Source organism: Wyeomyia smithii, chromosome 1 (assembly GCF_029784165.1).
Source record: "Wyeomyia smithii strain HCP4-BCI-WySm-NY-G18 chromosome 1, ASM2978416v1, whole genome shotgun sequence".
Taxonomy (NCBI): domain Eukaryota; kingdom Metazoa; phylum Arthropoda; class Insecta; order Diptera; family Culicidae; genus Wyeomyia; species Wyeomyia smithii.
In genome coordinates this window covers 182,962,318-182,986,548 of record NC_073694.1, presented here as the reverse complement: position 1 = coordinate 182,986,548, position 24,231 = coordinate 182,962,318, and the positions used below count along the sequence as shown (strand labels likewise).

The 24,231-nt window shown below is 38.9% G+C and overlaps 1 protein-coding gene across 4 annotated transcripts in view; it reads right to left on the bottom strand.

Moving 5' to 3' along the window:
* Window positions 1-24,231, bottom strand: part of LOC129724154 (ETS-like protein pointed) — a 254,542-nt gene that overhangs the window by 81,478 nt on the left and 148,833 nt on the right. The window contains exons 1-2 of one of the 4 annotated variants that reach the window (XM_055678828.1): window positions 9,560-10,201; window positions 152-777 (exon numbers count right to left, since the gene is read on the bottom strand). The exons of 2 other annotated variants lie outside the window; for them this stretch is intronic. In XM_055678828.1, coding sequence (XP_055534803.1) covers window positions 152-491 — 340 coding nt within the window. In that variant the 5' untranslated portion in view covers window positions 492-777; window positions 9,560-10,201. Of the gene's footprint in view, window positions 1-151; window positions 778-9,559; window positions 10,202-24,231 lie in introns of those variants that run through there. One more of the 4 variants, XM_055678818.1, reaches the window with a different exon arrangement.

The window sequence follows — 24,231 nt, the reverse complement described above, 5'->3', positions numbered from 1 at the left end:
TGAGGGTCTTTGTTTGCCATTGTCTGGTCCTCTGTCGGAGGTTTTCGGCGAGTCCCACCCAAAGGGTCATTGCTAAAAAAAACTACAAAGTGCACCAGGTTCAAGGGCACTGACTTTGCTAGAATTTATTTAATTTACAGTTGGGGCTTACCTCTCGGCTTCTGTAATCCCTTCATCAGGGCGTGGGTTTTCAGCCCCATCCCCGCCGCTGCCAGTTTGTTCAAACTGTAGCTATTCAGAAAGTTCTGCTGGTTGTTGTTCAGAAAGCTCACATTGTTGTTATTGTGGATTCCGCTCAAGCCCGCCACCAGTCCGGGACTGGTGCTGGCCGACGCTGTCGTGGTCAAGCCCGCCGTTCCGAGCTGACCGTGTCCATGCAGCTGCCCGGGATGGTGATGATAGGGATGGTGGTGGTGGTGGTGGTTGCCACGCAACGGCAACCGGCCCACTATTCGGGCACTTTCGTTCCACTCAATCCACTCGTTTGTCATTTGGCTGTCACTTGCACCGAGCACATTCAGTGCTGCCAGCTTGGGAGATTTGCACTCTATTTCCAACTTACACTAACACACTAACGCACGCACGCACACAATGCTGGCACGTTCGTTTCGATACTGCTGCAAACTATCACTGATTACACGGAGTAATGCACATTACTTTTGCAGAGAAGTATTTTTCAACACAAACTTTGGGGTTTCGCTGCTTCGTTCTGACTTTTTTCGTTGTTAGCATCACTGCTCAGTTGCGATGATTTTACCTAAACTTGGCAAACACGAGCTGAGTAATGAAAACCATATAAGGTTTTTTGTATAGGATTAAACTCATGGCAAGGACGATGGCGATGATACTGAGTTAACAGTTTGCAGGCAGTTTAGAATAGAAATTCCCAGACTTTCGGTAAATAACCCTCAACAAAGAGACAGTTTGTTCGCTGCGCTTCAAAAAAAAGAACAATGTAACGCTTTGCTGAACAATCGGCTGTCGCCACAGAATCGATCTAGTAGGCGAACCGAAATTTGGCAGTAACACTGCGTTTAACCGCCATTACTGACATGGTGGTCAGCCCAGTATCAAAACAAGAACCGAAAAAACTCGGGTACTTCTGGGTAGCATAGTACGCATAAAATTTACATGTCATTAACCACCCCAAAATAAATTGAATCCAACTGTTTTGGCTTGGTTTCGGTTTGCTGCTGGTGCAACAAGTGACGCAAAAACCGACTTAAAAAATGCTTTTATCACCGCTCTTCATGGTTGTGTTTTTTTTTTTGTGTATTTGACTGCCCCCAGCCGAGGGGTGTGAACGTTAAGTAAATAAATCGTTAATCACATTAGATTAGCTCAATTGTGCGCGCGGTTGATGCTGTCCACACAGCTGGCCATCTTGCCCGCGGCCAGATTCGATGGCCATCCTAAGCTAGGGCAGCTGTCGAACGCGACTATTGGCAGCGGGTATTGACGAGCACGCTAACTAAAACCCACTTAATTAACATAAATTATTAAATTAACATTTCATTTACTCCAATTGTCATCCAATTCCAGTCAATTTATATCGCTTTTGGTTGTCCGCAGCTCGGTTTGGCTACGCTGAGGCTGCGGTCATCGGAACAGAGAGAGAGCGAGAAAAAACGCATAAACAAACAAACAAATGCTGTGCACGGACTGCGGCAGGGCTGAATTCTGTCAGGAGAATAAAAGGAACAGTAGGCACTGCGGCTAAGTGATAAAAACAATGAAACTACACATTCATATGTTCGCATAGAAGAAAAGAATAATCCCGTGCCGGCAAATCTTTCCGAGACCGTCCCCGAAGTGGTTACAAACGTCAGAGAACGACGATAAGCGAGCACCCCCGCATATCACAACCAACGCTAGTTAGTCATGTGGCCATTATCGTAAGCATTATTGCACTTAGAGCTGCAAGATAAGCCCGTGCCGAAAAGTTTCTAACACATGTTGAATTTATCAATGCTCAGTCGAGCTTGGCTATAGGATCTAAACATAACCTTCTCCGAAAACAACTCTTTGTTAAACATACAATATCAGAATGATTCTCATCAGTAATTACGACCCTCGTGGTGGCTATTTTTATACCCTCTAAAACCCATCAACCAAGGCGTTGATGACCATAATCTTCAACCGGGCATTGTTTTCCGCGTAGAATCAGCACACCAATCACACAAACATGTTCTCTTCCGAGTGTCCCGACGCGGACAATCTGAATTGAAAACAAAAAAAAAATTCACACGCAAACAGTGGGTTGTTCGGTTATAATTATCTTCGCATCCCGCCCCGGTACGACCCAGGAACTGCAGAGTGGCGTCACTTCGAATGACACCACAAAGCCTCGCAGCACTTCGGGCAGATGACATTTGCCGCTGTTAGTTATTAAGAACCAAATTCCCACACACGAAGCAGGCTGCGGCTGTTAGAGCATCGGAACGCACACACAGCCACCTGTCAAATAGAACCCCTCGCATGAGGAACGCTCAATATCATCATCATCTTTGATCATAATTAAGCCCCTCAATCATTTGCCGGAGATAATCTACTAATGTGAGCGCAAGCAAGCGACCACTTTCCGAAAGATGCGACGGATCGCCACGGTTTGTTGTGCTAATAACATTTTTTTATTAAACTATTCAAACCAGTTGCCATAGGAACAAGTTTTTGGCAGCCAACAAACAAATCCGATTAGGCTGCGTACGGCTCTGTGGGGTGACATCCTCCGCACACGGTGTAATCGATAAGTGTGACCAGCTTATTTCGGTATTATTTCCAGCACTTGTGATAAGCTGACACTAATCCTAATTACCACGAGCGAAGTAATGTGCGTCACCCTAATTCCCTCGTACGGTGTACATGTACAATGTATCGGAGCTGAAGCGCGATCGAATTACACCCTACCGCCATTGGCGCATTTCTCGGATCGGTGTAAAGTTCACCGATAAACACGGAAAAATTACCAAGAATCGGCCGGCGCTTTTTCCCCCTTCGCTTGCAATCGGTGTAATGTGAAAGTGAGAAACAATTTATTGCCGGTTTTCCTTCTCTTCTCAAGGGGGAGTGATGTTTGGTGGGAAAATCTGAAAATTTGAAACGCAATCTGCGAATCACCTGTTCACGAAAATAAACTGTAAGAACAGTTGACAGCGTCGCTCTCGCCTTTCACAGCAAAGCCAAACAAAGTAATCGTTTGCTTGGGTACCGAAAATATAATGTGCAACCTTTGCTCCGGAGGATTCTCGGCAATAAGTTTTGCCGTGATCGTAATTTAATCAGGCGGAACGGAATTTTGCCAGTTTATTTCTGTGTTCATTGAAATTCAACCTTGTGCCTCAACAAATTCGGCAAACCATTTGAGCCTTGTGTTCAACAAATTCGGCAAACCATTTGAAACATTCGTTGTTGCCAGGAAAACAATTTAAATTTTAAAGTTTTGGTGAATTGAAAGAAACCGGTCTGCTCTGCGCCTCAGAATCCTCGCAAAAGTATCTCGAAAATATCTCGAAAATATTTAAAAGTGAAGTGGCGAATGACCCTAAGAATTAAAATCACTAACAAAAAAAAAATATTCAAAGTATGTCGCATTAACGGCTCCAAATTGTATCAAATGTATTTGAATTCGTCTCAAAAACATCTTAGATATATCCTCAAACTGTCCTAGAAAATGTCTTCTAATATCGCGAAAAAATTTCAAATGCTTAAAAAAAACGTCGCAGAAACGTGACCAAAAAGTCTCAATATGTTCCAGAATAATCCAAAAATGTTCTAAAAATATCTCAAAACTTTTCAAGACGTCGCAAACGCGTTTTAGAAATGTCCCATTAATTTCTCAAAACCGACACACAAAGAGATAGTAAAAATGCCTCAATAATGTTTTTAAAATGTCTCAGAAAAATCAAAAATGTCTCAGAAAAAACAAAAATTTCTAAGAAATGTTTCAAAGATAACATTAAAAATATCCAAAGATGTTGCAGACTCGTCTCAAGAATGTTTCAATGTCTCAAAACACCTAAGAAATGTTACACAAATGTTTCAATAATGCGTCTTTAAATCATCGCAAGAATATCTCGCAAATGTCCCGAAAATGTCTTATATTTTGATTTAAATATGTCGCATAAACGTCTCCAAATAATCTATTAAATGTCTCAAATATATCTCAAGATTGTTTTAAAAATATTTCAGATCTGTCTAAAAAAGTATTTTTAATTGTAACAGAAAAGTTGCGAAAATGTCTAAAAATCATTACACAAAACGGACTCAAAAATGTCTTAAAGCTGTTGCAAAAATGTACCAATATACCAATGCCCCAAAACCCCAAATTAATGTTTCATGAATGCCTCAACAATGAGTCATGTTCATAAAATGTTTCAAACACGTGGCCAAAATGATTCAAAAATTGTTTCAAAAATATCTCATAATAATAACTCAGTGAATAAATAAATAAGCACGTAATGTTTCAAAAATGTTTTGAAATTATCTCAAGAATGTTTCAGAATGGCAGAAAATGATTAAAATTTTGTTAAATTTATCGTCGCCAAAAATATCGTAAAAATGGCACAAAATACGTTTTAAAAAAGTCACAACAACGTCCACAAATTTTTATAAAAATTTCTTTAAAGTATCTTTGAATCGTTTACACACAAAAATGTCTCAACAATGTACCAATACCCCAAAACCCCAAATAATGCGTCTATAAATTGTTGTAAAAATATTTTCAAAATGGCTCAAACCATATTTAAAAGCTATCGCAAAAACATCTCTGAATCAATTATAAAATATCTCTGATATGTCTCAGATAATGTCTTTAAATATCGCAAAAATGTTTTTGAAATGTTTTAAACATGTGGCCAAAATGATTCCAAATTGTTTCAAAAACTTGTCATAATAACTCAGTGATGTTTCAAAAATGTTTTGAAAATATCTCAAGAATGTCTCCGAATCGCAAAAAGTGGCTCAAATTTTTCTCAAAACTCTTCCAAATTGTCTCACAAATGTTTCAAAACAGGTTGTATTAAGCGTGGCAAAAATGTATCAATAACGATTCAAAAATGTTTCAAAATTGTCTAAGACGTTTTAAAAAAATATAAGAAATGTTTAAAAAATATTACAAAGTAGTCTCAAAACTGTTTCAAAAAAGTTGAAAAACTCCTCAAAAATGTCGCAATATCGCAGAGTTAAATTTTGTTACATTTAACCTCGTAAGAATATCTTAAAAAAGGCTCAAAATAAGTTTTCAATATATCACAAAAACGTCTCCAAATTGTTACAAAAATTCCTTAAAAATATATTTGAATCCATTACAAAATATTTCAGATGTGTATTAAAATAGTCTCAAGAAATAATTTTGAATATTGCAAAAACGATTAAAAAATATTTCAAAAAGGTCTCAAAAACTCTTTCAAAATACCTTAAAATGTCTCATAACAACTAAGAAAATTATCGTAACATTTCTTAGTTTTTTCACATATGACATTTCTTAGTTGTTAAAAAATGTCTTATAACATCTAAGAAATGTCATATGTGAAAAAAACTAAGAAATACTACAATAATGTTTCTGAAATGTTTCGAAAAAGACTCAAAAATGTCTCAGAATTGCTTCGAAAAACCTCAACCACAAACACAAAAGTGTCTCAAAAATGTTTCAGAGAAAGTTTCAAACATATCTAAGAAATGTCTTAAAAATATCACAAAACTGTCTCAAACATGTTGCAAAAACATCTCGAAAATGTCCCAATGTGTCATCTATGTATGTTTCCTGAATGTTTCATAAGTGTTACAAAATTTTTTTCTGAAAGTCTCAAAAACGTAGCCAAAATGTCTCAATAATGTTCGCAATTTTTTCTCCTGTTTGCAGTGTCATGTTTCTGTGAAAAGACAGGTTTCTGAATTATTTTCAAAATATCAGAACTAAATCAGAACTAAAAATGTCTCAAAACCGTTTCAAAATGTCTCACAAATATTTCAAAAACGTCGAACAAAATGTGTCTCAAAATGTTTCTAGAAAATATCAGGAAATGTCTAAGAAACGTGTCAAAAATAGCATGAAATGGTCTCAAAGATGTCAAATGTCTCAATAATGTTCCAGAAATTGTTTTTGCAAACAGCTCAGGAATGTTGTTGAAATGTTTCGAAAATGCCTCAAAAATTTGGCATAAAAATCTTAATGCTTCTTAAATGTCTAGAATGTTTTCCAAAAAGTTCTATAAATGTACAAAATGTTTGCCAAAATGTTTTAAAGTATTTCAAAACGCTTCAAAATTTTTAATACTCTCTCAAAACCTATCAGAAATGTTTAAGGAATGTTCTGCGCTTTACCTTATTGATAAGATTTTCGTGCTCAAAACGTGTACATATACGACAAACAAGTGAACTTATCCTATTTGAAAAGTTGCCCAAATTTATCTTATTTTTATAGTTTTTAATAAAAAAATGCATGTAACAACATGGAATTTTCTGCTCAAACATGAATTTATCCAAAGATTCGGAGAATCACATGGTGCTTAGTGAGTGATATAATTTTACCCAATTTCACCTTATTTAGGTGATTCTAACTTTGAAACGCATATAGTCACAATCGCCGCTTAACTTACTGCTCAAAAATAGGCTTATCCTATGTAAAAAGTTCCAGGGAATCGAATGGAGATGGTTTCATCTAGATCCAGTAGGTAGTACAATTTGCCCCAACCCACCTTATTCTTGTGATTTTCATCATTCTCTATAATAAGAATCAGCGCTGAATGCTCAAAAAGGGACTTACTCAATGTGCAACGCTTCAAATGGTGTTCCGTTACCATATTAAACCCATATATGTAATCACAATCGCCGCCGAACTTTGTGCTTAAAATAGTTTTCAAGAAAACTGCCGCGTAAATTTCGAAATCTCTCAATGATAGTTTTTTTTTTTTTTGTATGGACTTATCACTGTATTTTATTATGAGAGGGACTTAATTTTGCACAGAGGTACTTGTCGAGGTTTTGTAGAACCCAACGTTAAGGAAGGGTAAGGGGGGAGCCTGAGAATAAACCCAAGCTTCAGTCCATTGACATCGAATAACCTGGATTCTACTAATGTTCGAGCCTGCGGCTACGAAGCCCCTATATGATCATCATTCAAGCAACGTGGCAATTGTTTGGTGAATTAGTCATTGCCATCGCAGTAGCAATGAATTGTTTATTTCAACGCTTTAGATGACGCCACTAAAATGACAAATTTTATCACGATCTAGCAAACGATGAGAAACTGTTTGAGGAAAGAGGTTGACACAAACTTTTCAATAAACCTTTACCTTCGAGACATTAAATAAATGTAGGCTCATGGAAGCTAACAATCATTGATATGTCGCGACGGGATTTCTCCCATTTCATTACCAGGTTTGTGAGTTTTAGGAAGACCTTTCATTCTTGGAAGAACCTGATTTGAAACAGGAAGATTTTGTGGAGCACTACCCAAACGGGGCTTGCATTTTTGGCGGGGATTACGTCTTTCTTCACTATTCCGGGGTACATTCTGTGAAAACAAAAATGAGCGTGTAACGTTTTGGGTTGACGGAATGGAAGATTTCAATATGCGAATAGCTCTCACACAGCTGCACCGAATGCAATAATTGATATATCGTTGGATAGCTAAAACATACAGGATTTTTATAAAATGATAATTATCTCAAAGTCGTCAATGAGGTGTACTTTCACATTTTTCACTTCTTCATCATTAGTTAGAAAATCTCAAAATTCGACAAGAATTTTTTGGTTAGTTTGAAATGAAGAGAATAACATTCCAATGTTGTAGAGCTAAGTTTACAATAAATAAACTTGATGATGTTTCACAATGGAGGGGGCTATAGAATTCTTAACTTTTACTCTATGGCTCGTGGGGGTCACATGGTATTTCAAACAATTTTTAAAGTAGGAAATGGGTTTGTTAATATTTTCAATGGTCTTTTTCATCTTTAAAAACGTTGTCCCATGTCAGAAAAACAAACAATATCGATTCTGAGAAGACTATTGAAAAATTATAAAAAACACTCAAGCTTTTGAATTTACAGAAAATAGTGAGTGCTTTGAAATTAGCTGTAAAACTTCATTGAGGCAACAAGCCGAAATAAATGATTCATTTTTTGATCAGTCATTAGAGAATAATCTTATCTCATCGCTGAGAACAACCATCGGAAAGGTTTTGTTTTAAATTGATTTATAAATGATTCGAAAGAAAGTCCAAAAATCTGTACTTAAAAAATATAATTGTAAATCAATTATGGCAATTTTATTATTGAAAAAGCATACTTAACGTTACCTGTGCGTGTGATATGAATTTAAGTTAAATTCTTGGATTGGTTTTAAATGAAAACTATTCTCATTCCTACGTCGTGTTTGAGAAAAGGGAGGGCAAGTAGGAAGCCTGATCAAAACACATACTTTGACAGCGGACTCTGCAGACTTTCAGTTAGCATCTAGATAAATAAGCAGCTTTCAATAGGTTTCACAAAACCAACTTATAATAAAATCAATATAAACATTTGATTCCTTCAGAACGGCAGTCAAAGCTAGGAGAATCATACCTTACGGGTTCTGCACAGCAGCCATTTTATGTAATACTGAAATGCGAAAAATTAAGGAAACTAGTTTAGAGTACCGTTTGCTAGAGAAAACCCGTAAAATCGAAGCTGTGCTGTTCTTCTAAATTTTCTTATACCTCGAAAAAGTATTCAGACCTAATCCAACAATGTCGCAAATATAATGCAGTGTGAAAGTAATTGAAAATTTCTGCCGTTTTTTTAGAAAGCCATAAACAACCAAGAATTATAGCACCACTCAAACAGAAGCTCTGTATTTGAGCAGCATTCCATACTAGGACTTGACCGCGTCTGAGCCGTTCATTGTCTGCTGGTCTGTCATCGCACCGTCGTCGTGATTACTATTCGCGCGATCGTCGTCACTTTGCGCGTTATGCCGGTGGCATTACAGCTATTAGCTGGAACCATGTCTGCCCCTAAAAGGACTATCGGACCCATTCATTGGCACTCCCGGTGCCAGGCAGAGTCGACGTCAATCCAGGCCTGGCAGCACACACACACGACTCGATCACAACGGGTTTAATCACCAGACACTGGCAGCCAATCATCGTCATCATCAGTAATGCTGCTCAGCTCATCGCCAAGCAGCTTAGTGCGTTAAATCCATAAAAGATGGTTAATGCGCGATGGATAATTAAAATTGAATCGATTGCCCTTTTTGGCTACGCTACCCTCCCGGGCGCCCAACCCAAAGTCCGGTCTGAACGAGTTGACCAGCCACGAATACACAAAAAAAAGCGAAAAACGATTTTCTGTTTCCAGCTTCCCCTCAGCGCTAAGTACACTTCGCGTACGCGATCATAATCGATGCAATTAGCATAAAGTTCTAATTATAGAACCTGTTGCTTGCTTTTGCTTGCACTGCCATCCGCACACCGCAGCCCGGTCCACAGCGGGGCTAGAAAGTTCTGTCCCATCGTCCTGCCACGAGTAATCCTCCCCACAGAAGAAAACGTTCAATCAGTAGAGTTGCACTGTCTTACCCGTCACTCTTTTCAACATAGCAAGGATCATCCAAGCAGTCACTGATTTCGAAAAAAAAACGTTACGCAACACAACAGCGTCTTCGACGCGAAAAGCTTGCCGACCGCGCACAGAACACACCAAATTAAGCCGTCGCGAATCGATCAAAAACGATCAAATGACACCGAGCGTTTACGCGACGGGTCGTGATTTTCACCAGCCACGATAGCAGCAATAAAAAAACGCTCTCACACACAGTAACGGCAGCGCACCGTTCAACAACACCGATCAATGTATTCTTGAACACTGAAAACACCAAACTTTACCCAGAACGAACAAAAGTGAATGAAAAATTTAATATTTACGTTTTTTTTTCACACACGCTCTGTTTTTTTCTTCGTTTCCTCCGACACTCGATTTCGCACACACAAGCCTGCTACTGCTGCGCTGCAGAATAGCCGTATGCGCTTGTGTGGGAGAACGGCAGCACTATTCACCACTCGCTCGCGTACACGATCGTGTCGTCCCGTTCCAGCGCCTTCGTCGGCAAACCAAACCAAAAAAACATCGCACGTCCAGCACACCGGACTATGATTTCGTTGCGCTTGCTTACCGCGTTCGATCGACGTTCAAGAGACTACGAAATTACACAGCAATGAGCAGCGCAGCGACTGACTGGCAACAACCGTGGCGATCCCGATCTTCTCTGATTCCGCCGCGTTCAAGCGGGGGTTGCTTTCTCATCACTTCCGATCCACCACGAAGGTACGCGATCACGAAACGAGAGAGCACTATATATGTAGCTTATGTTTCACGCCGCAGCATAGCCCACAGCGATGTCATGTTAGAGAAGGAAGCTTAGCTCAGCAGAAATCGAGAGCGGAAGCTCTCTGCTACAGGTTGTGAGAGAGAAGCAAGCAGCAGACGGAGAGGAAAGACAGAGTTTAGGTCTAGCATGCTGCGATCGTCCTGAACGGATGTTATATTGGCACAGGTTGCTAGGATTTGAATCGACTTTTTTTTATCAAAACTTGCTAAATTAGAGGTTATCTGGAAAAGAACTAGCCACCATCAAACGATGATTTCAGTCAAGTTCGCGACCAGCTATGCAAAAGCCATACAAGTTTTTTTTTTCTTTCATAAAGTGTGCTCATAACTTCCGGTCGGTTTCATCCCTCCGCATCCCCACCCCACCCGCTGCAAACCATTCTTTGTGTGTCTCGGCCTTGTTCTTTACAATTTATGAATGAATCAACAGAAAGACGGGAGGAGAAAGAAAAATTAAAATTCATTTATCGAAACAACTATCAATGATGCATTTTATCATAGCTCGTCTTCGTGTTGCCCTTCCATCCGGCACAGAACCAATAGTTAGGGCAATTGCCCTCCCACTAATGGCAACATCACATCATTTATCATTATTCTCGTTCTCCGGGCACACCGTTCTCTCATCACTGCTCAGTTGCACCCGCGACTGGCAGCAACCGGTTGGCTTGCTTTGTTTTGCTTCAGGGCAATTTTCCAACGACGATCAGCCTATCGTTTTTGCGTCAAAGATTTCCAACAGATCTTTTTTTCAGGGCTTCCGAGATGCGCTCGAATACAGCCTAGTTTTCGCGAAATGCCAAGTCACGGCTTGCCCCGCTCTCTTGTTTCTGTGTGTCCATCTCCTGAGGGAGAAGAACTCGGCCCGAGTCGGCAAACATTGCTCCATCGCATCGGTTTTGCTGTTGCCCCTCTCCGAGCCAATGGCTGCCATCATGTCGGCGACGACGACGACGACAGGAAGAGACACCACTTGGCGAACGTCGTAACAGCACCAAGCAGCCAGCAATGACGACGACGACGACGACTACTACGAAGATAACGCAGCCGTCAGTAACAAGAGAAAGAAGAAATTCATTCATCAGTTCGAGTTTCATTCATGAAAACCATCCTCCGCTCCGGTCTCCGCTTGGTTTTCCCCCGCTCTCGTATGTCGGGCTATGGTCGTAGTAAAATTTGTAGTAAGCGGTCTTCTTTTACCTCGCATTGGGTTTAGTTTTACCCCGGATTCAGCAGTGATTCTCTGTCGTGTTTTTTTTTTGTGGCCTCGTTTAAGCCCATCCATCGTTTGCTCTGCTGCTTCTCAACTTTTTTGCGTGATCTTTTCATGCGAGCTTCAAGTATGGCTAACTTTCCTATGCAGGTGTTTTTATTAGTGGGAATTTTTGGTCCAAAACTATCTAAGCATGCTTCGTTCACGAAAAGCTTTTGACATTTAAACGATATCTTGCTTGAAAAACTACGATAATTGTTTCTTCCAGAAGGAACACTCTGACAAACGATGCACCATTCTAAAGGGGACAAAAAACCATTAATTTTTAGTAAGATCATCACGGATTATCAGCAAAAATCACACTTTCCACGGCTTTCCGAGCTCATAAACCTCTCTAGACATTACGCCGGAATCACTGGAAACGATTCAGTTCCTAAATCGGGGAAAGACGCAAAAGAAAAGCAAAAATCCAAGAACCAAAACAAAAAACCCGAAACCACCTCTCACTCTCTCTCTCGCATCGTGCATCCATCGGAACAAGACTTCAGGTAAAAAACCTGTGTGTCATTCAAAAGGAATCGATTCAAAAAGAGTAACACACAAAACAAGAATCGGAACCGATTTAGGGTCGATCGTTCCTGTCTGCCTGCCAGCCTCCAGCAGCAGCACGCACATCAAGAGGAGGATTATAGTAATTTCCCGTACTCACTCAACCGACCCACCCTGACGAGAGAGGAGGTCAGGTTCCGGACGGAACACACCGGGGGTCTCGTTCGTACCTGCTGATACACACCTCACCATGCCACAGCATCACATGCAGCCTTGAAGATGTTGGACGGAACACAAAGAGGAAGAAGGGATTTCCCCCATATGATCCTTGCCGGTTATTTTCTAGATTTCGAAAATCGTTCGTCTTCAATGAGGCTTCTTTTGTATTCCTATTTTTTTTTTCTTCATTTTTTTTGGCAAATCTGTTTCACGTTTGTATCGGATCTCAGCTGTCGCAGGTAAGCTCCTGAAGGGATTCCCACATCGTCTGGATAGAAAGCGAAACCTTTGTTCCTGTGAGTTCCCCAGCAACAGGTATTGGTCCCGAAGTCAAGAGGAACGAAACGAACCTTTAATGGTTTTCCAATAAACAACTTCAGACGAAACGGAACTGATATCGGGTGCCGGGTGCTGGGCAAAAAAAAAGAAAACAGAAAAGTCAAAAACTTAATCCTAATTTGCATTTGTGTTTTGGTGGCGTTCCCTTTGTTCCCTATGAGGCTTTTTTCAGGAGAAATTACCTGCTAGTGAAGTTTTAAAAGGGTGTTTTGATAATTACTAGAAGGGGAGTGCACAGTCCGCAGGCTAGAACATGTACACACACACTCACACACAAACACAGGTGTTAAACTGCCCATGGGTGGTTTCCGTCGCCGGAAGTGGCATTACATGCCAGTTTAGCACCAGCACTCCACTTGACACAGCAGAAAGAGTAATTCACACGCGTTTTTAATTATGCAATTAGCATGTTGTTTAGGGATATGTTTTGTGAGAAAATTTGAAAATTGATATAGTGAAGCTAACCTGTAAAAGCATCTTTCAGCGCGACTGCTTTGATTAAATTTTGTTATTGAGTAATATCATCTAACATCTCCTCACTACACTCGGAATTATACGTAGGTAATTTAATTTTGAAATAGTGTCCAATATTTCTGTCTGAACTGAACAACAGAGCAAATGGTTCGTCTATTTTCAAGACTATCATTGTTTTTAAAATGAAAAAACTAATATGAACACATCCAACCGAGTTTAGTAAAAAATAATGAAAAAGTTTTTGAGAACATAGTACAATAAATAACAACAAATAATTATTGGTATTTCCGGTACCAGAAAAAATCGACGTCCAACAGCATTTGAAATTTAATGTGGTTACTTCCAGTTCTAAAAAATACGTGAAACTTGATCATGTATTCTCAAATATGGCCTTTTTAAGACAGGATGACGTTCAGAAACCGATATGTGGTATCACAGTGAAAGCTTCCTCGATTAGGAATCCTGAAAAGAGAATCCTCAAGACTGCCACGCGTATGGGTCTAGGATTCACTTTGCAGGATTTGTAGGACTGCAAACGAATAGATTTGGACAGAATTTTCTAAATAGTGATCGATTAGAAGGTCACAGAGATTCTGTTTGTATCGCCGGAAGCGATTCTTGTCACGATTCCGTCACCTAGTTATAGATATTCTGTTATCTAGGGTAAAATTAGGGAAAATGCTCAAATACCCCCGAAATTCGATATTTCTAGAACTGACAAAAAATTGCAAATTAATATCTAGGGCAATTTTCAAATCCAATTGACAACTTCCAGCTTTTGCGAAATTTTCGAATACTCCCCTGAATTATTTAATAAACATTGCTATAAACTAGAAACTGAAAGTTTATGTTTAATACCAGAACGTGCCGCCGATTTTTAGTTCGCAAGGTTTCTATTGAAAGTGAATCGATATTTTGCGGCATGCTACATGCAAAATTAAAAGAAACGTGGTTTCAATCGACGTCTAATCCACTTTGATCGATTTGTTGATCGATTTCTTTCGTTTACTAACTACAACATAATATAATAATAATAATTTGATAGCGGGGAGTCTGAAATATTTAAAGCGCAATTGCTGAAGTTGAACAATCACTAAATAAAAATTGGATAAAAAACTTCGATCGAACAAGATAGCAGCTTCTGGTATCCAAGAAGTGCATCAAGAGTTTGAAGAGAAATAGCGTGCCGTGATTGGTTCCGTCGGTTGAGAGAATGTGAAGGAAGGCCAAAAACTTTCAAAAACACTGAATTGGAGGAATTACTCGATGAGGTTCCATGCCAAACACAGGAACAGTTTGCTTCGGTATTGTTTCAAGCGATTGGAAATGATTCAAAATCAAGGAACTTGGATCATTTTTTCGTCTGCCAACAACTACTCCAGTGGCAAAGGAAGAAAGGGGTTTTTTCATCGCATCGTGACAGGTAATAAAAAGTTGACTAAATACAGCAACTCAAAGAAAAGAAACTCAGTCCCGGTCATATTTCAACGTCGTCGGCTTGCCCAAATATACACGCTGCGAAGGTTATGCTGTTGGTGGGACTGAGTCGGTGTTATAGATTATGAGCGGTTGAAACTTAACAAAACCTACACTGGAGAACAGTAGCGACTTCAATTGATGAGATAAAGCCGAGCACTGGACGAAAGACGACCACAAAACGTGCAGAGGCACGGAAAAGGGATTCTACTGCATGACAACGCTTGGCCTCAAACTTACATTCAAACTTACATAAAAACGCACAAATTGGAGGACCTGTTCCATAATTTGATATATTTATTTTCAAACATTCATAACTTTTCAGCCAGTTATTTTTGATATTTTTGGATCAAAATAAAAGTAATAATTAAGCAATACTCGCTGAAACCGTTCCACCAGTGACATGAGGTCTTTGAAAACAGTATTTTTGCGTCTAAATAATTGAAAGTAGTGGAAAAATAAGAAAACCACGTTATTTAGTTCATATTGATGGACCCCTCGGGCACAAATCGGTTAAACGGTTTTGAGAGAAGTGATTTTTGAGCAATTCTTGATCTTTTTTGCTTGAAATTATCATTAAACCCGGTCGGGTTCGGGTCGGGTTCGGGTTTGAAAATTTCTGAAAGTGTCGCGTACGGGTCGGGTTCGGGTTTTGTGAAAAAAATATTTTCGGGTTCGGATTTGAAAATGTCGGGTTCAAGTCGGGTTTGGGTATGAAAACCCGAAACCCGACTATAAAATCTATGAAATCTCGGGTTCGGGTCGGGTTCGGGTTTCACGATTTCGGGTTCGGGTCGGGCTCGGGTTTCGACCGAAAAAAAAGTTCGGGTTCGGGTCGGGTACGGGTTTGAAAAACATCAAACCCGACCATCTCTACCCCCTACAACCAGCACATCGTTTTAAAAAGAAATAAAAAAACTTTCATTTGAAGTAGAAAAAAATTGGTCGCCATCTCGAATTTCGCCGACATCTTGGATTTTATCAGTAAAACGTGTTTTTAAGGAAGTTCGCAACAGCCGATTTCAAATATGACGTCACCATCGGGAAGTTGTATTTTTGCGTCTAAATAATTGAAAGTAGTGGAAAAATGAGAAAACCACGTTATTTAGTTCATATTGATGGACCCCTCGGGCAAAAATCGGTTAAACGGTTTTGAGAGAAGTGATTTTTGAGCAATTCTTGATCTTTTTTTCTTGAAATTGTCATTTAACCCCCTACAACCAGCACATTGTTTTAAAAAGAAATAAAAAAACTTTCATTTGAAGTAGAAAAAAATTGGTCGTCATCTCGAATTTCGCCGACATCTTGGATTTTATCAGTAAAACGTGTTTTTGAGGAAGTTCGCAACCGATTTTAAATATGACGTCACCATCGGGCAGTTGAGAAAAAATGCTTCAAGGGGTGATATCCACCAAAAAAAAATTTTTTTTGTCATTTTTTTTTATTGGACTAAATCATGCTAAAACTATCCTAGAATCAAAATCTACATCGCCCAAGTACATATCTAAACTCAAAGTTGGTTTAAATCAATTTTTACCGAGCTACTTTTATGCTCCAAAATCACATTTTTCGTTTAATTTGGCGAAGCTCGACTTTGTAAATTAGTAGAAGTTACCTATGATCGATCCCATGTTTCAAATTTAAAGTATAGAGGTCGCTACATCAAGTTTCGACCGTTACAGCGTCTCTACAGCACGTGTTTGCTCACAATTTCCCTTTGTTTAGTCGATCAGCCGTTCTCGTTGTGTACGTTCTCTGTTTGAGTTTTTCTATACTTTTTAACTGTGAGTCATATTCAAAAGTACTTAAATATGAGTGACAAGGTGTGCAGTGGCCACAAAGGCAGTGAAAGAGGAAGTACCAGAACAACCCGGAGTAAAATAAGTAACCAACACCCGCCTAATCGCCATGCGTTCGAAGACGATTCGGAGTACGTTAGTACATACCTCGGCGAAAAATTTAAAACTTCTTACTTAAACCGTGATCACGATGTTGATAGGGATTTCGGCTACTGTTTCAGGTTGAGACCACATATATTGATCAAAGCAGGTATAGTTTCAAATAGTCTTTGAATTTCTTTTCTTTCCAAAACTTTTGAACCACATATTAAATTGTTAAGAAGTTTGTTATTTGTAAGTTTGAGAGATGACTCGTTTGTATGACACTAGTTATGTTCGTGTGATACTTGAGATAATAGACTTACGTTGTTTTAACAATTTAATACATAACGGTTGCTTGAGTTTGATTACAATCAAATGAAAAGGGGCAGCCAAACTTTGAAACCACTTGTTCAATCATAATTCATCAGTTAACCCTTAACTAGCCCGTTCATCTGATATCAATATTGTTCGAATCGGTTGTGTAGTTTCTAAGATAATAAAGTTTCGTGATTTTCACATTTCGATACATTACAGACGAAGTTACAGTCCGATTACAGCAAAATTCAATAGGGTGTTATGAGGCAGCTAGACCTTTCATTTGACACTAAAATTGTGGAAATCGGTTCAACCATCTCTGAGAAAAGTGAGTGAGTCCAAGTAGTCTTCGGAATATGTTTCTTTTTATAGCTGGATTTCACATTTTTAAACATAACAGGCAAATTAATAATCCGTTTGCAAAAAAAAAATCAATAGAGTCTTATGGGGCAACAAAACCTTCCATATGACACTGATTTTATGAAAATCGGTCCAGCCATCTCTGAGAAACATGAGTGAGATTAAATAGTCTCCAGAACACGTTTCTTTCCATAACTTCTGAACCACATGTTCAATCTTCATAAAACTCAAAAGTTAAGGGTTTTTAAGGTTCAAAAGTTAAGGGTTTTAAGGCCCGTTCATTTGAAACTAATTTTGTTCAAATCGATTGTGTAGTTTCTGAGATATTGAGGTTTCGTGATTTTTATATTTTGATACATAATCTCTAAACTAGAAATCAGATTACAATAAAATTCAATAGGGTCTTAAAGGGCCACTAGACCTTTCATTTGCAATTGATTTCATAGAAATCGGTCCAGCCATCTCTGAGAAAATCGAGTGAGATTGGGAGAGCGTTACACTCACACACACACATACAGAAAATGCTAAGCTCGTCGAACTGAATCGAGTGATATACGACATTCGGCCTTTTTAAGCACTTTTATACCTTTAGTTTTTGCAGTGATTTCCTATACCTTTCTAGGAGAAAGGCAAAAAGTGAAATGATAGAAATGGCTTTTAATTTCAATCCCGAGCAAGGCCGCAAACATTGAAATAGTACAATATCAAATTTAAATGATGTTGAGGCCACATATTTTGATCGCAGCTGTAGTTTTAAAGAGTCTGTGGGTTACGTTTCTTTCTATAACTTTCAAACCACATGTTTAAACATTATGAAGTTCGTTGTTTAAGGGTTTAAAAACCCATTAGTTTGAATTCAACTATGTCCATAGCTTCTGAGATATAAGAGCGATTTTCACATACTGACGCAGCGCCAAAACTAAAAGTTTGATTACAATGAAATTCAATAGCAACCTAAGCGTCAAAAAGACCCTGCATTTGACACCAAGATAGAAAGAATCGGCCAGACCATCTCTGAGAAAAGTGAGTGCGAAAAAAAAGGTGCACATACACACGTACACACCCACACACAAACATATACACCTATACATGCATACATGCAGAAAATGCTCGATTCGTCGGACTGAGTCGAGTAGTATATGACATTCGGCCATTTGGATCACTTTTCTACCTTTTAATTAGCCAGTGATCGTTAGGAGAAAGTCAATATGTTTACTTTCATTATGTGGTTTCACATTTTTATAAACAACGGACAAAGTTACAATCCGATTACCATGAAATTCAATAGCAATCTATGGGGCTATTAGACCTTTCATTTGACACTAATTTTGTGAAAATCGGTTCAGCCATCTCTGAGAAAAATGAGTTATATTAAACAACCTTAGGATAACTTTTCTTTAGATAACTTTTGAACCATATGTTCAATCATAACGAAATTTAGAAGTTAAGGATTTTGGAGACAGCCCGATCATTTGCAACTAGTTTTATTGAAATCGGTTGAGTGGTTTCTGAGATATTGATGTTTCGTGATTTTTACATTTTGATACATAACCTCTAAACTAAAAATCCGATTACAATGAAATTCAATAGCAATCTATGGCGCAACTTGACCTTTCATTTGCAATTAATTTTATGAAAATCGGTCCAGCCATCTCTGAGAAAAGTGAGTGAGAAAAAAAAGTTGCACATACACATACACACACACATACACACATACATACATACATACATACAGAAAAGGCTCAGTTCGTCGAAAGGGGTTGAGTGGTACATGACATTCGGCCATTGCGACCACTTTTATACCTTTGGTTTTTCCAGTGATTGCTATACCTTTCTAGGAGAAAGGCAAAAAGGAAGAAGAGGCAAATAAGGCCCAGGAAGGACAACTTTACGGCACAGGGATAGCTGACTGATTGTAAAAAAATTATTAGGGGCTTTATTACTGCGATTCTTAAAATTTAAAGCATTTTGAAACTTTAAACGCGTTTTTCTCAAAACCATGTTTTGAAAATCGGCGAGCAGTAGAACTGAAAAAGTTTACATCCGATTGACTTGAAATTTTAACTGTAGCTTCTTCATTAGATTATCTAGTGAAGTACACACGATTTTAGCGATTGATTAACAACAACAAAAGTTATAAACAATTAAAGTCGATTTTTTTTATCGAAAAAGAATTTTTTCTTCCAAACCGTTGCCATTTTGTGAAGAATAATTCTAGAAATATAATCATGTGTACGTCACTAGCGACACTTATGTAGATAATGGCAAAATTTTTGCTTTGGTGATAGATGGAGTTGGGCACGACTTCTACTGCTCGCCGCGAAACAACTTAAAACAAAGCGGTTCACGGCAATTGCTTTACAGCCGCTATTTTGTAACAAAAATAGCGGCCAATATATTTCTGTGTGTAGTGTTTCTGATAAAATCCAAAATGGCGGCCAATTTTTTTCTACTTCAAATGAAGGCTCTTTTATTTCTCTTTGAAACGATGTGCTGGTTGTAGAGGGTTCAATGACAAATTTAAGAGAAATAGATCAATAAAAATATCAAGAATTTCTCAAAAATATTTTTTTCTAAAAATCGTTTAACCGATTTGTGACCGCGGGTCCATCAATATGCACTAACCAAAGTGGTTTTCTCATTTTTTCACTACTTTCAATCATTTAGACCCTCAATTATCCTTTTTAAAGACCTCATGTCTCTAGTGGGACGGTTTCAGCGAGTATTGCTCAAATCTTGGTTTTAATAAATAATACAGAGGAACCGAACATGGGTACTATTCAAAGCAAAAGTATGTTTTACTCAATGCCCTTTTCGGTGTACATAAATCAAGAAATAAAAAGCATAGCCTACTGGATTTTGTGTTGATTCAATTTGCTGTGTACTTTGGTGAAGCAAACAAAATGGCGTTCAAAGCTATGATAACTGTTAAGAGTTTCACCACGGACCAATGAACCCGTTTCTTTGTGCTGGGATCGATCAGTTACCATGTTTACACACGTAAGATAAAGTCTATTATTGTAGTTCGGAAGTTGCAGCAATTAACGTTTACATGTACCACTTAAGCGAACGGTTTCGTAGTTTCATAATTCAAATGTCAATCTCGCATAATTACAACTATAATTGTACCCTAACTAGTTTTCAAGTCTTTAATGTGTGTTTTATCGTTTTACCGTTATGCTTCATTTTTTTGTATAATTGAAACTTGTATGATAACGAAGTATGAAGAGGAAATAAACTACAGGGCTGTAAATCATAAGGCTGTAAACATTAGATTGTGTTAGAATTATTCTCGGAAAGTAAATTTACTCAGGTGTTGAAATTGAACCACTGTCAAAGTTCAAGTTACACATCATTGAGAAAAGCTGATTACACTGTAAAACATAGAAAGTCAAACCTTACCGTGGAAGAAACTCTCTTTCCACTGTGTTATTTTCAGTCGAATAGGAAAACCGTTTCCTTCGGCGATGATACATCATAACCTCAGAGCGCCTGAAGTGTGAAGCTGGACAGCAATGGACACATTTCTAATTTTAGCCTTACATACTAACCTTTTGCCGTTGCTTTGCCCTTCTTCGCCACTGCACGCTCCCAAATGTACGGCTTGTTCCTTTCTGACAACCTGTCGGCGAATATTTGGATGTCTGTTTTGCAACTGTGTGTGTATGTACTTGCTTGGACTTTGACGACTTGTTGCACGCATCGCAATGCGATTCCGCACAGAAGTGCGGTAGCTTGCGGAAAATGCAGAACATAATCACTTATAATTAATCGTGTCCGGTGTTTCCCGGTTCACCATTCTGTGCCCGGTGGTGTTGTGTGGGAAAAGGGCACTACTACTGCGGCAGGAACAGAACAAGCAAGAGCGAAGCCAGAGCCAGAGGAGGAAGTGATGGTCTAGCTTCGCGTCAAATGATTCAAATGTTTTCTATTTGTATAATTAACCGAATGATTTCGAAACTAATATTCATATTTTTTTCAAATTTTCAGGTAAGTCACCTTTGATTTTCCCACAGTATTGGACCATTTTACGGCCGCTGCTTCATTCCGAAGGGTGTAAAAGGTACGAAATTCAGGTTCGGCCCCCCGTAAAATATGATCCCTCCATCATTATTGCATCGCACCGCCAGCGGTTAGCACTCAATTAAAACGAACATCACGGAATGCCGCTCGTAAAAAGACGTCGGCCGACCCCCTGTCGCGAAGGTGTCAAATAAAGAACTTTTAACGGTGAAAATCGACCGCATTGTCGGAGAGGTGCGCACAAGATCAAAGCGCAGAACAGTCCGGAGCGCAACAACGCCCCTCATTGCGATCGTCGTTTGTCGAACAACACACGACAACAAAGGCGCGCGAGGACCAACAGAACCGAAAGGTGATAAAATAAATAAAGAATCGATTTCGGGCTCTTCGAGGCGAAACAAAGCAAGCGATCGCGACTCTTGTCACCAACTGATCGCAGGAGGCGGTGGCAACGTGGCGGGTTTCGGTTTTCTGCCATAACAACGCAGTGTGTACAAAAGACGGCACTTAACAAAGATGTTTTCTTGCCAATAACAATAATAACAATCAAGACAATCCCGGCTACTGCGATTTACATGCACCGAAGAGGAGAAGAAGTGATGATGAAGCACAGGTTCTCGTGTTACACGGCGATGCTGTGGTGGCGGCGTAGCAACGCGTAAGGGGTCTTTTGTCCTCGGTCTTCGCGCTCCCTCTCTTTGGAGTCTTTAGTCGTACCGCGATGCTGCTGCTGCTGCTGCCGCTGAATCAAGTAGCAGTTTAGCAGTCAATAAAGAGATGAAGTTAATTTGTATCCAAACAATGTGCTCAACTCACGCGGCAACGAGTGTTCGGTTACAACAACAAGATCCACTGGAGATGAAAAGCGACCCGTCGGGAAAGATCTCGGGGAAGATTTGTCAAACTGTTCTGCCCAAAGACTGTGCGGGAGTTTCATTTGCACGATCGCTGGAATTGAGCACACTTTGCTCCACCTCTTCTCCTCTGTCACCTACGCGTTTTTTGAAGTAGAATACTTCTCTCAAGAAGTTCGGCTACATAGGGATGTGAAATGAAAATCTAAAACCGAAAAATGTGAAAAATATGGCCAATTTCAAATGCTAATAAATCGGTTAGTATTGGATGGAATTCTTTCGTTCTTGCAGCAATAGATTGGAAAATCTTTAAAGATTCTTCCCAAGAGAAGATAGTTGTAATTTTATTATTCACACTATTGTACTATTGAAAATAGCCAAGCCTTGTCAAAACGAAAAATTCGACCTCTGATTGTTCGTTATATGATTGCTTCCCAAGCACGGTCAACAGAATCATATACCTTGCAATTTTAAACATGCTATTTGGCCTATATAAGAGCCTGTTTCAGCCGACGCCGCTCATAATAGTTCTAGACAGCGACAACAGCAGTCGTCCTCCTTTAGCAGCAGCACTAGCAGTGCAGTGGATACCAGCGATGGCGGAAAGCGGCCACAGCTGTGGCGTAGCAATGGATAGCGCCCTAGTTGCAGCGGATTCCAGCACCGATAGCAACTGGGCCAGCTGATGCAGGGACAATGGATACCAATGGCAGCGTAAAGCGGCCACAACTGTGGCATGGCTATGGATAGCGCACTAGTTGCAGCGGATCTCAGCATCGATAGCGGCTGATGCAGTGAGGCACTTTAGTGAAATACAGTCTCTGTGCGATAGTGGGGTAAATGCATTCAATGAAAAGTTGACTCATTTTGACAACACGTGAGCCGTCTAGTTTTGAGTGCTAAATCAGCTTTTCACTGTTTATTTTATCACAAGGAATACTTTTTTCGCACTGTCAGTGATAACGCAAAGATGTGATCGGCATCCTTTCCGATACTAAAATGAACAACAAATTGTCCTTTTCGGGATGAAATAAAAACTTGATTGTTAATATTTTCTAATGAGTTAATTCACATTTTTAAATTTGTAAAAGTTATAAATTTTATTTCATCGCCGTGTTTCAAAACGTACTGAATTATCTTTTCCTTCAGTCATGAGCACGACATCCGAAAAAAAATCATCTCAAAATTTGAAAATTGTCAAGCCCCAACCATTGCAAGCAACTTACTATATTATTGAAAATGGTCAATCCTTGTTGAAGCGCAAAATTCGATTGATCTGTTTAGTCAACGTTTATTTACTAGAGAAAATGACTGACACGCAAGCAGCCGGATTATCTTTCTTGTAAAAGTATTCTACTTCAACCTTGCGGTCGTGGCTTTGCACACAACCCTCCTGTTATTTTTTCCATTTAAGATCGCTTCTTTTGACAAGCACGAACAACGCATCTTTATTTTTGATTTTATGGAATAAAAATTGCTCTGCTTAGAATTGTTGCCAAATTTTATGTAAAACAACTGGCAAGCCGGGTGAATCTGGCACTGCTGCAATCTCTTTTCGCTCATGTTCAGAGGTTGAATCCAATTGGGTTGTTTAGCTACTCACAGTGTAATTCTCTGAGCTAAACGTGATTTTTAAAAATTTTATATCACTGTCCTTTGATTTTTAAATGAAGAATAAAAATCGCTCAAAATCGCTACAATGACAGTATATAGGTGAACTGTCATTGTAGCGATTTTGAGCAGATTTCGAGCAGTTGTAATTCTTGATTTGAAAATTAAATGACAACGATAGAAAATATTTGAAAATCACGTTTTGCTTAGAACATGCAGCTCTTTCAGAAGATGTAAAAAACTGATAAAGCTAAACAACCTAATTGACCGGCAAGAAAAAGCTTTAAAAGTGTAGAATTGAACTATGAAAAAGCTTGTAACGTTCTCATCTAGGTTGTTTTTCAGAGGCCGAAAATTGATATCTTAAAATTCAAAATGGCGTCCAGAGTTGATTTCCGGTCGCTCGGTATCATCCTGATTTCAGAAATTAAATGGTATTTGGCTATTCTACAGTCGAATACATCTTAGAAACGAGTAGAGTAATATCAATAAGTTCAACATTCGCATAAAAAATCATTTGAAACTTCACGTGCAGCTACAAAACAATATTTCCA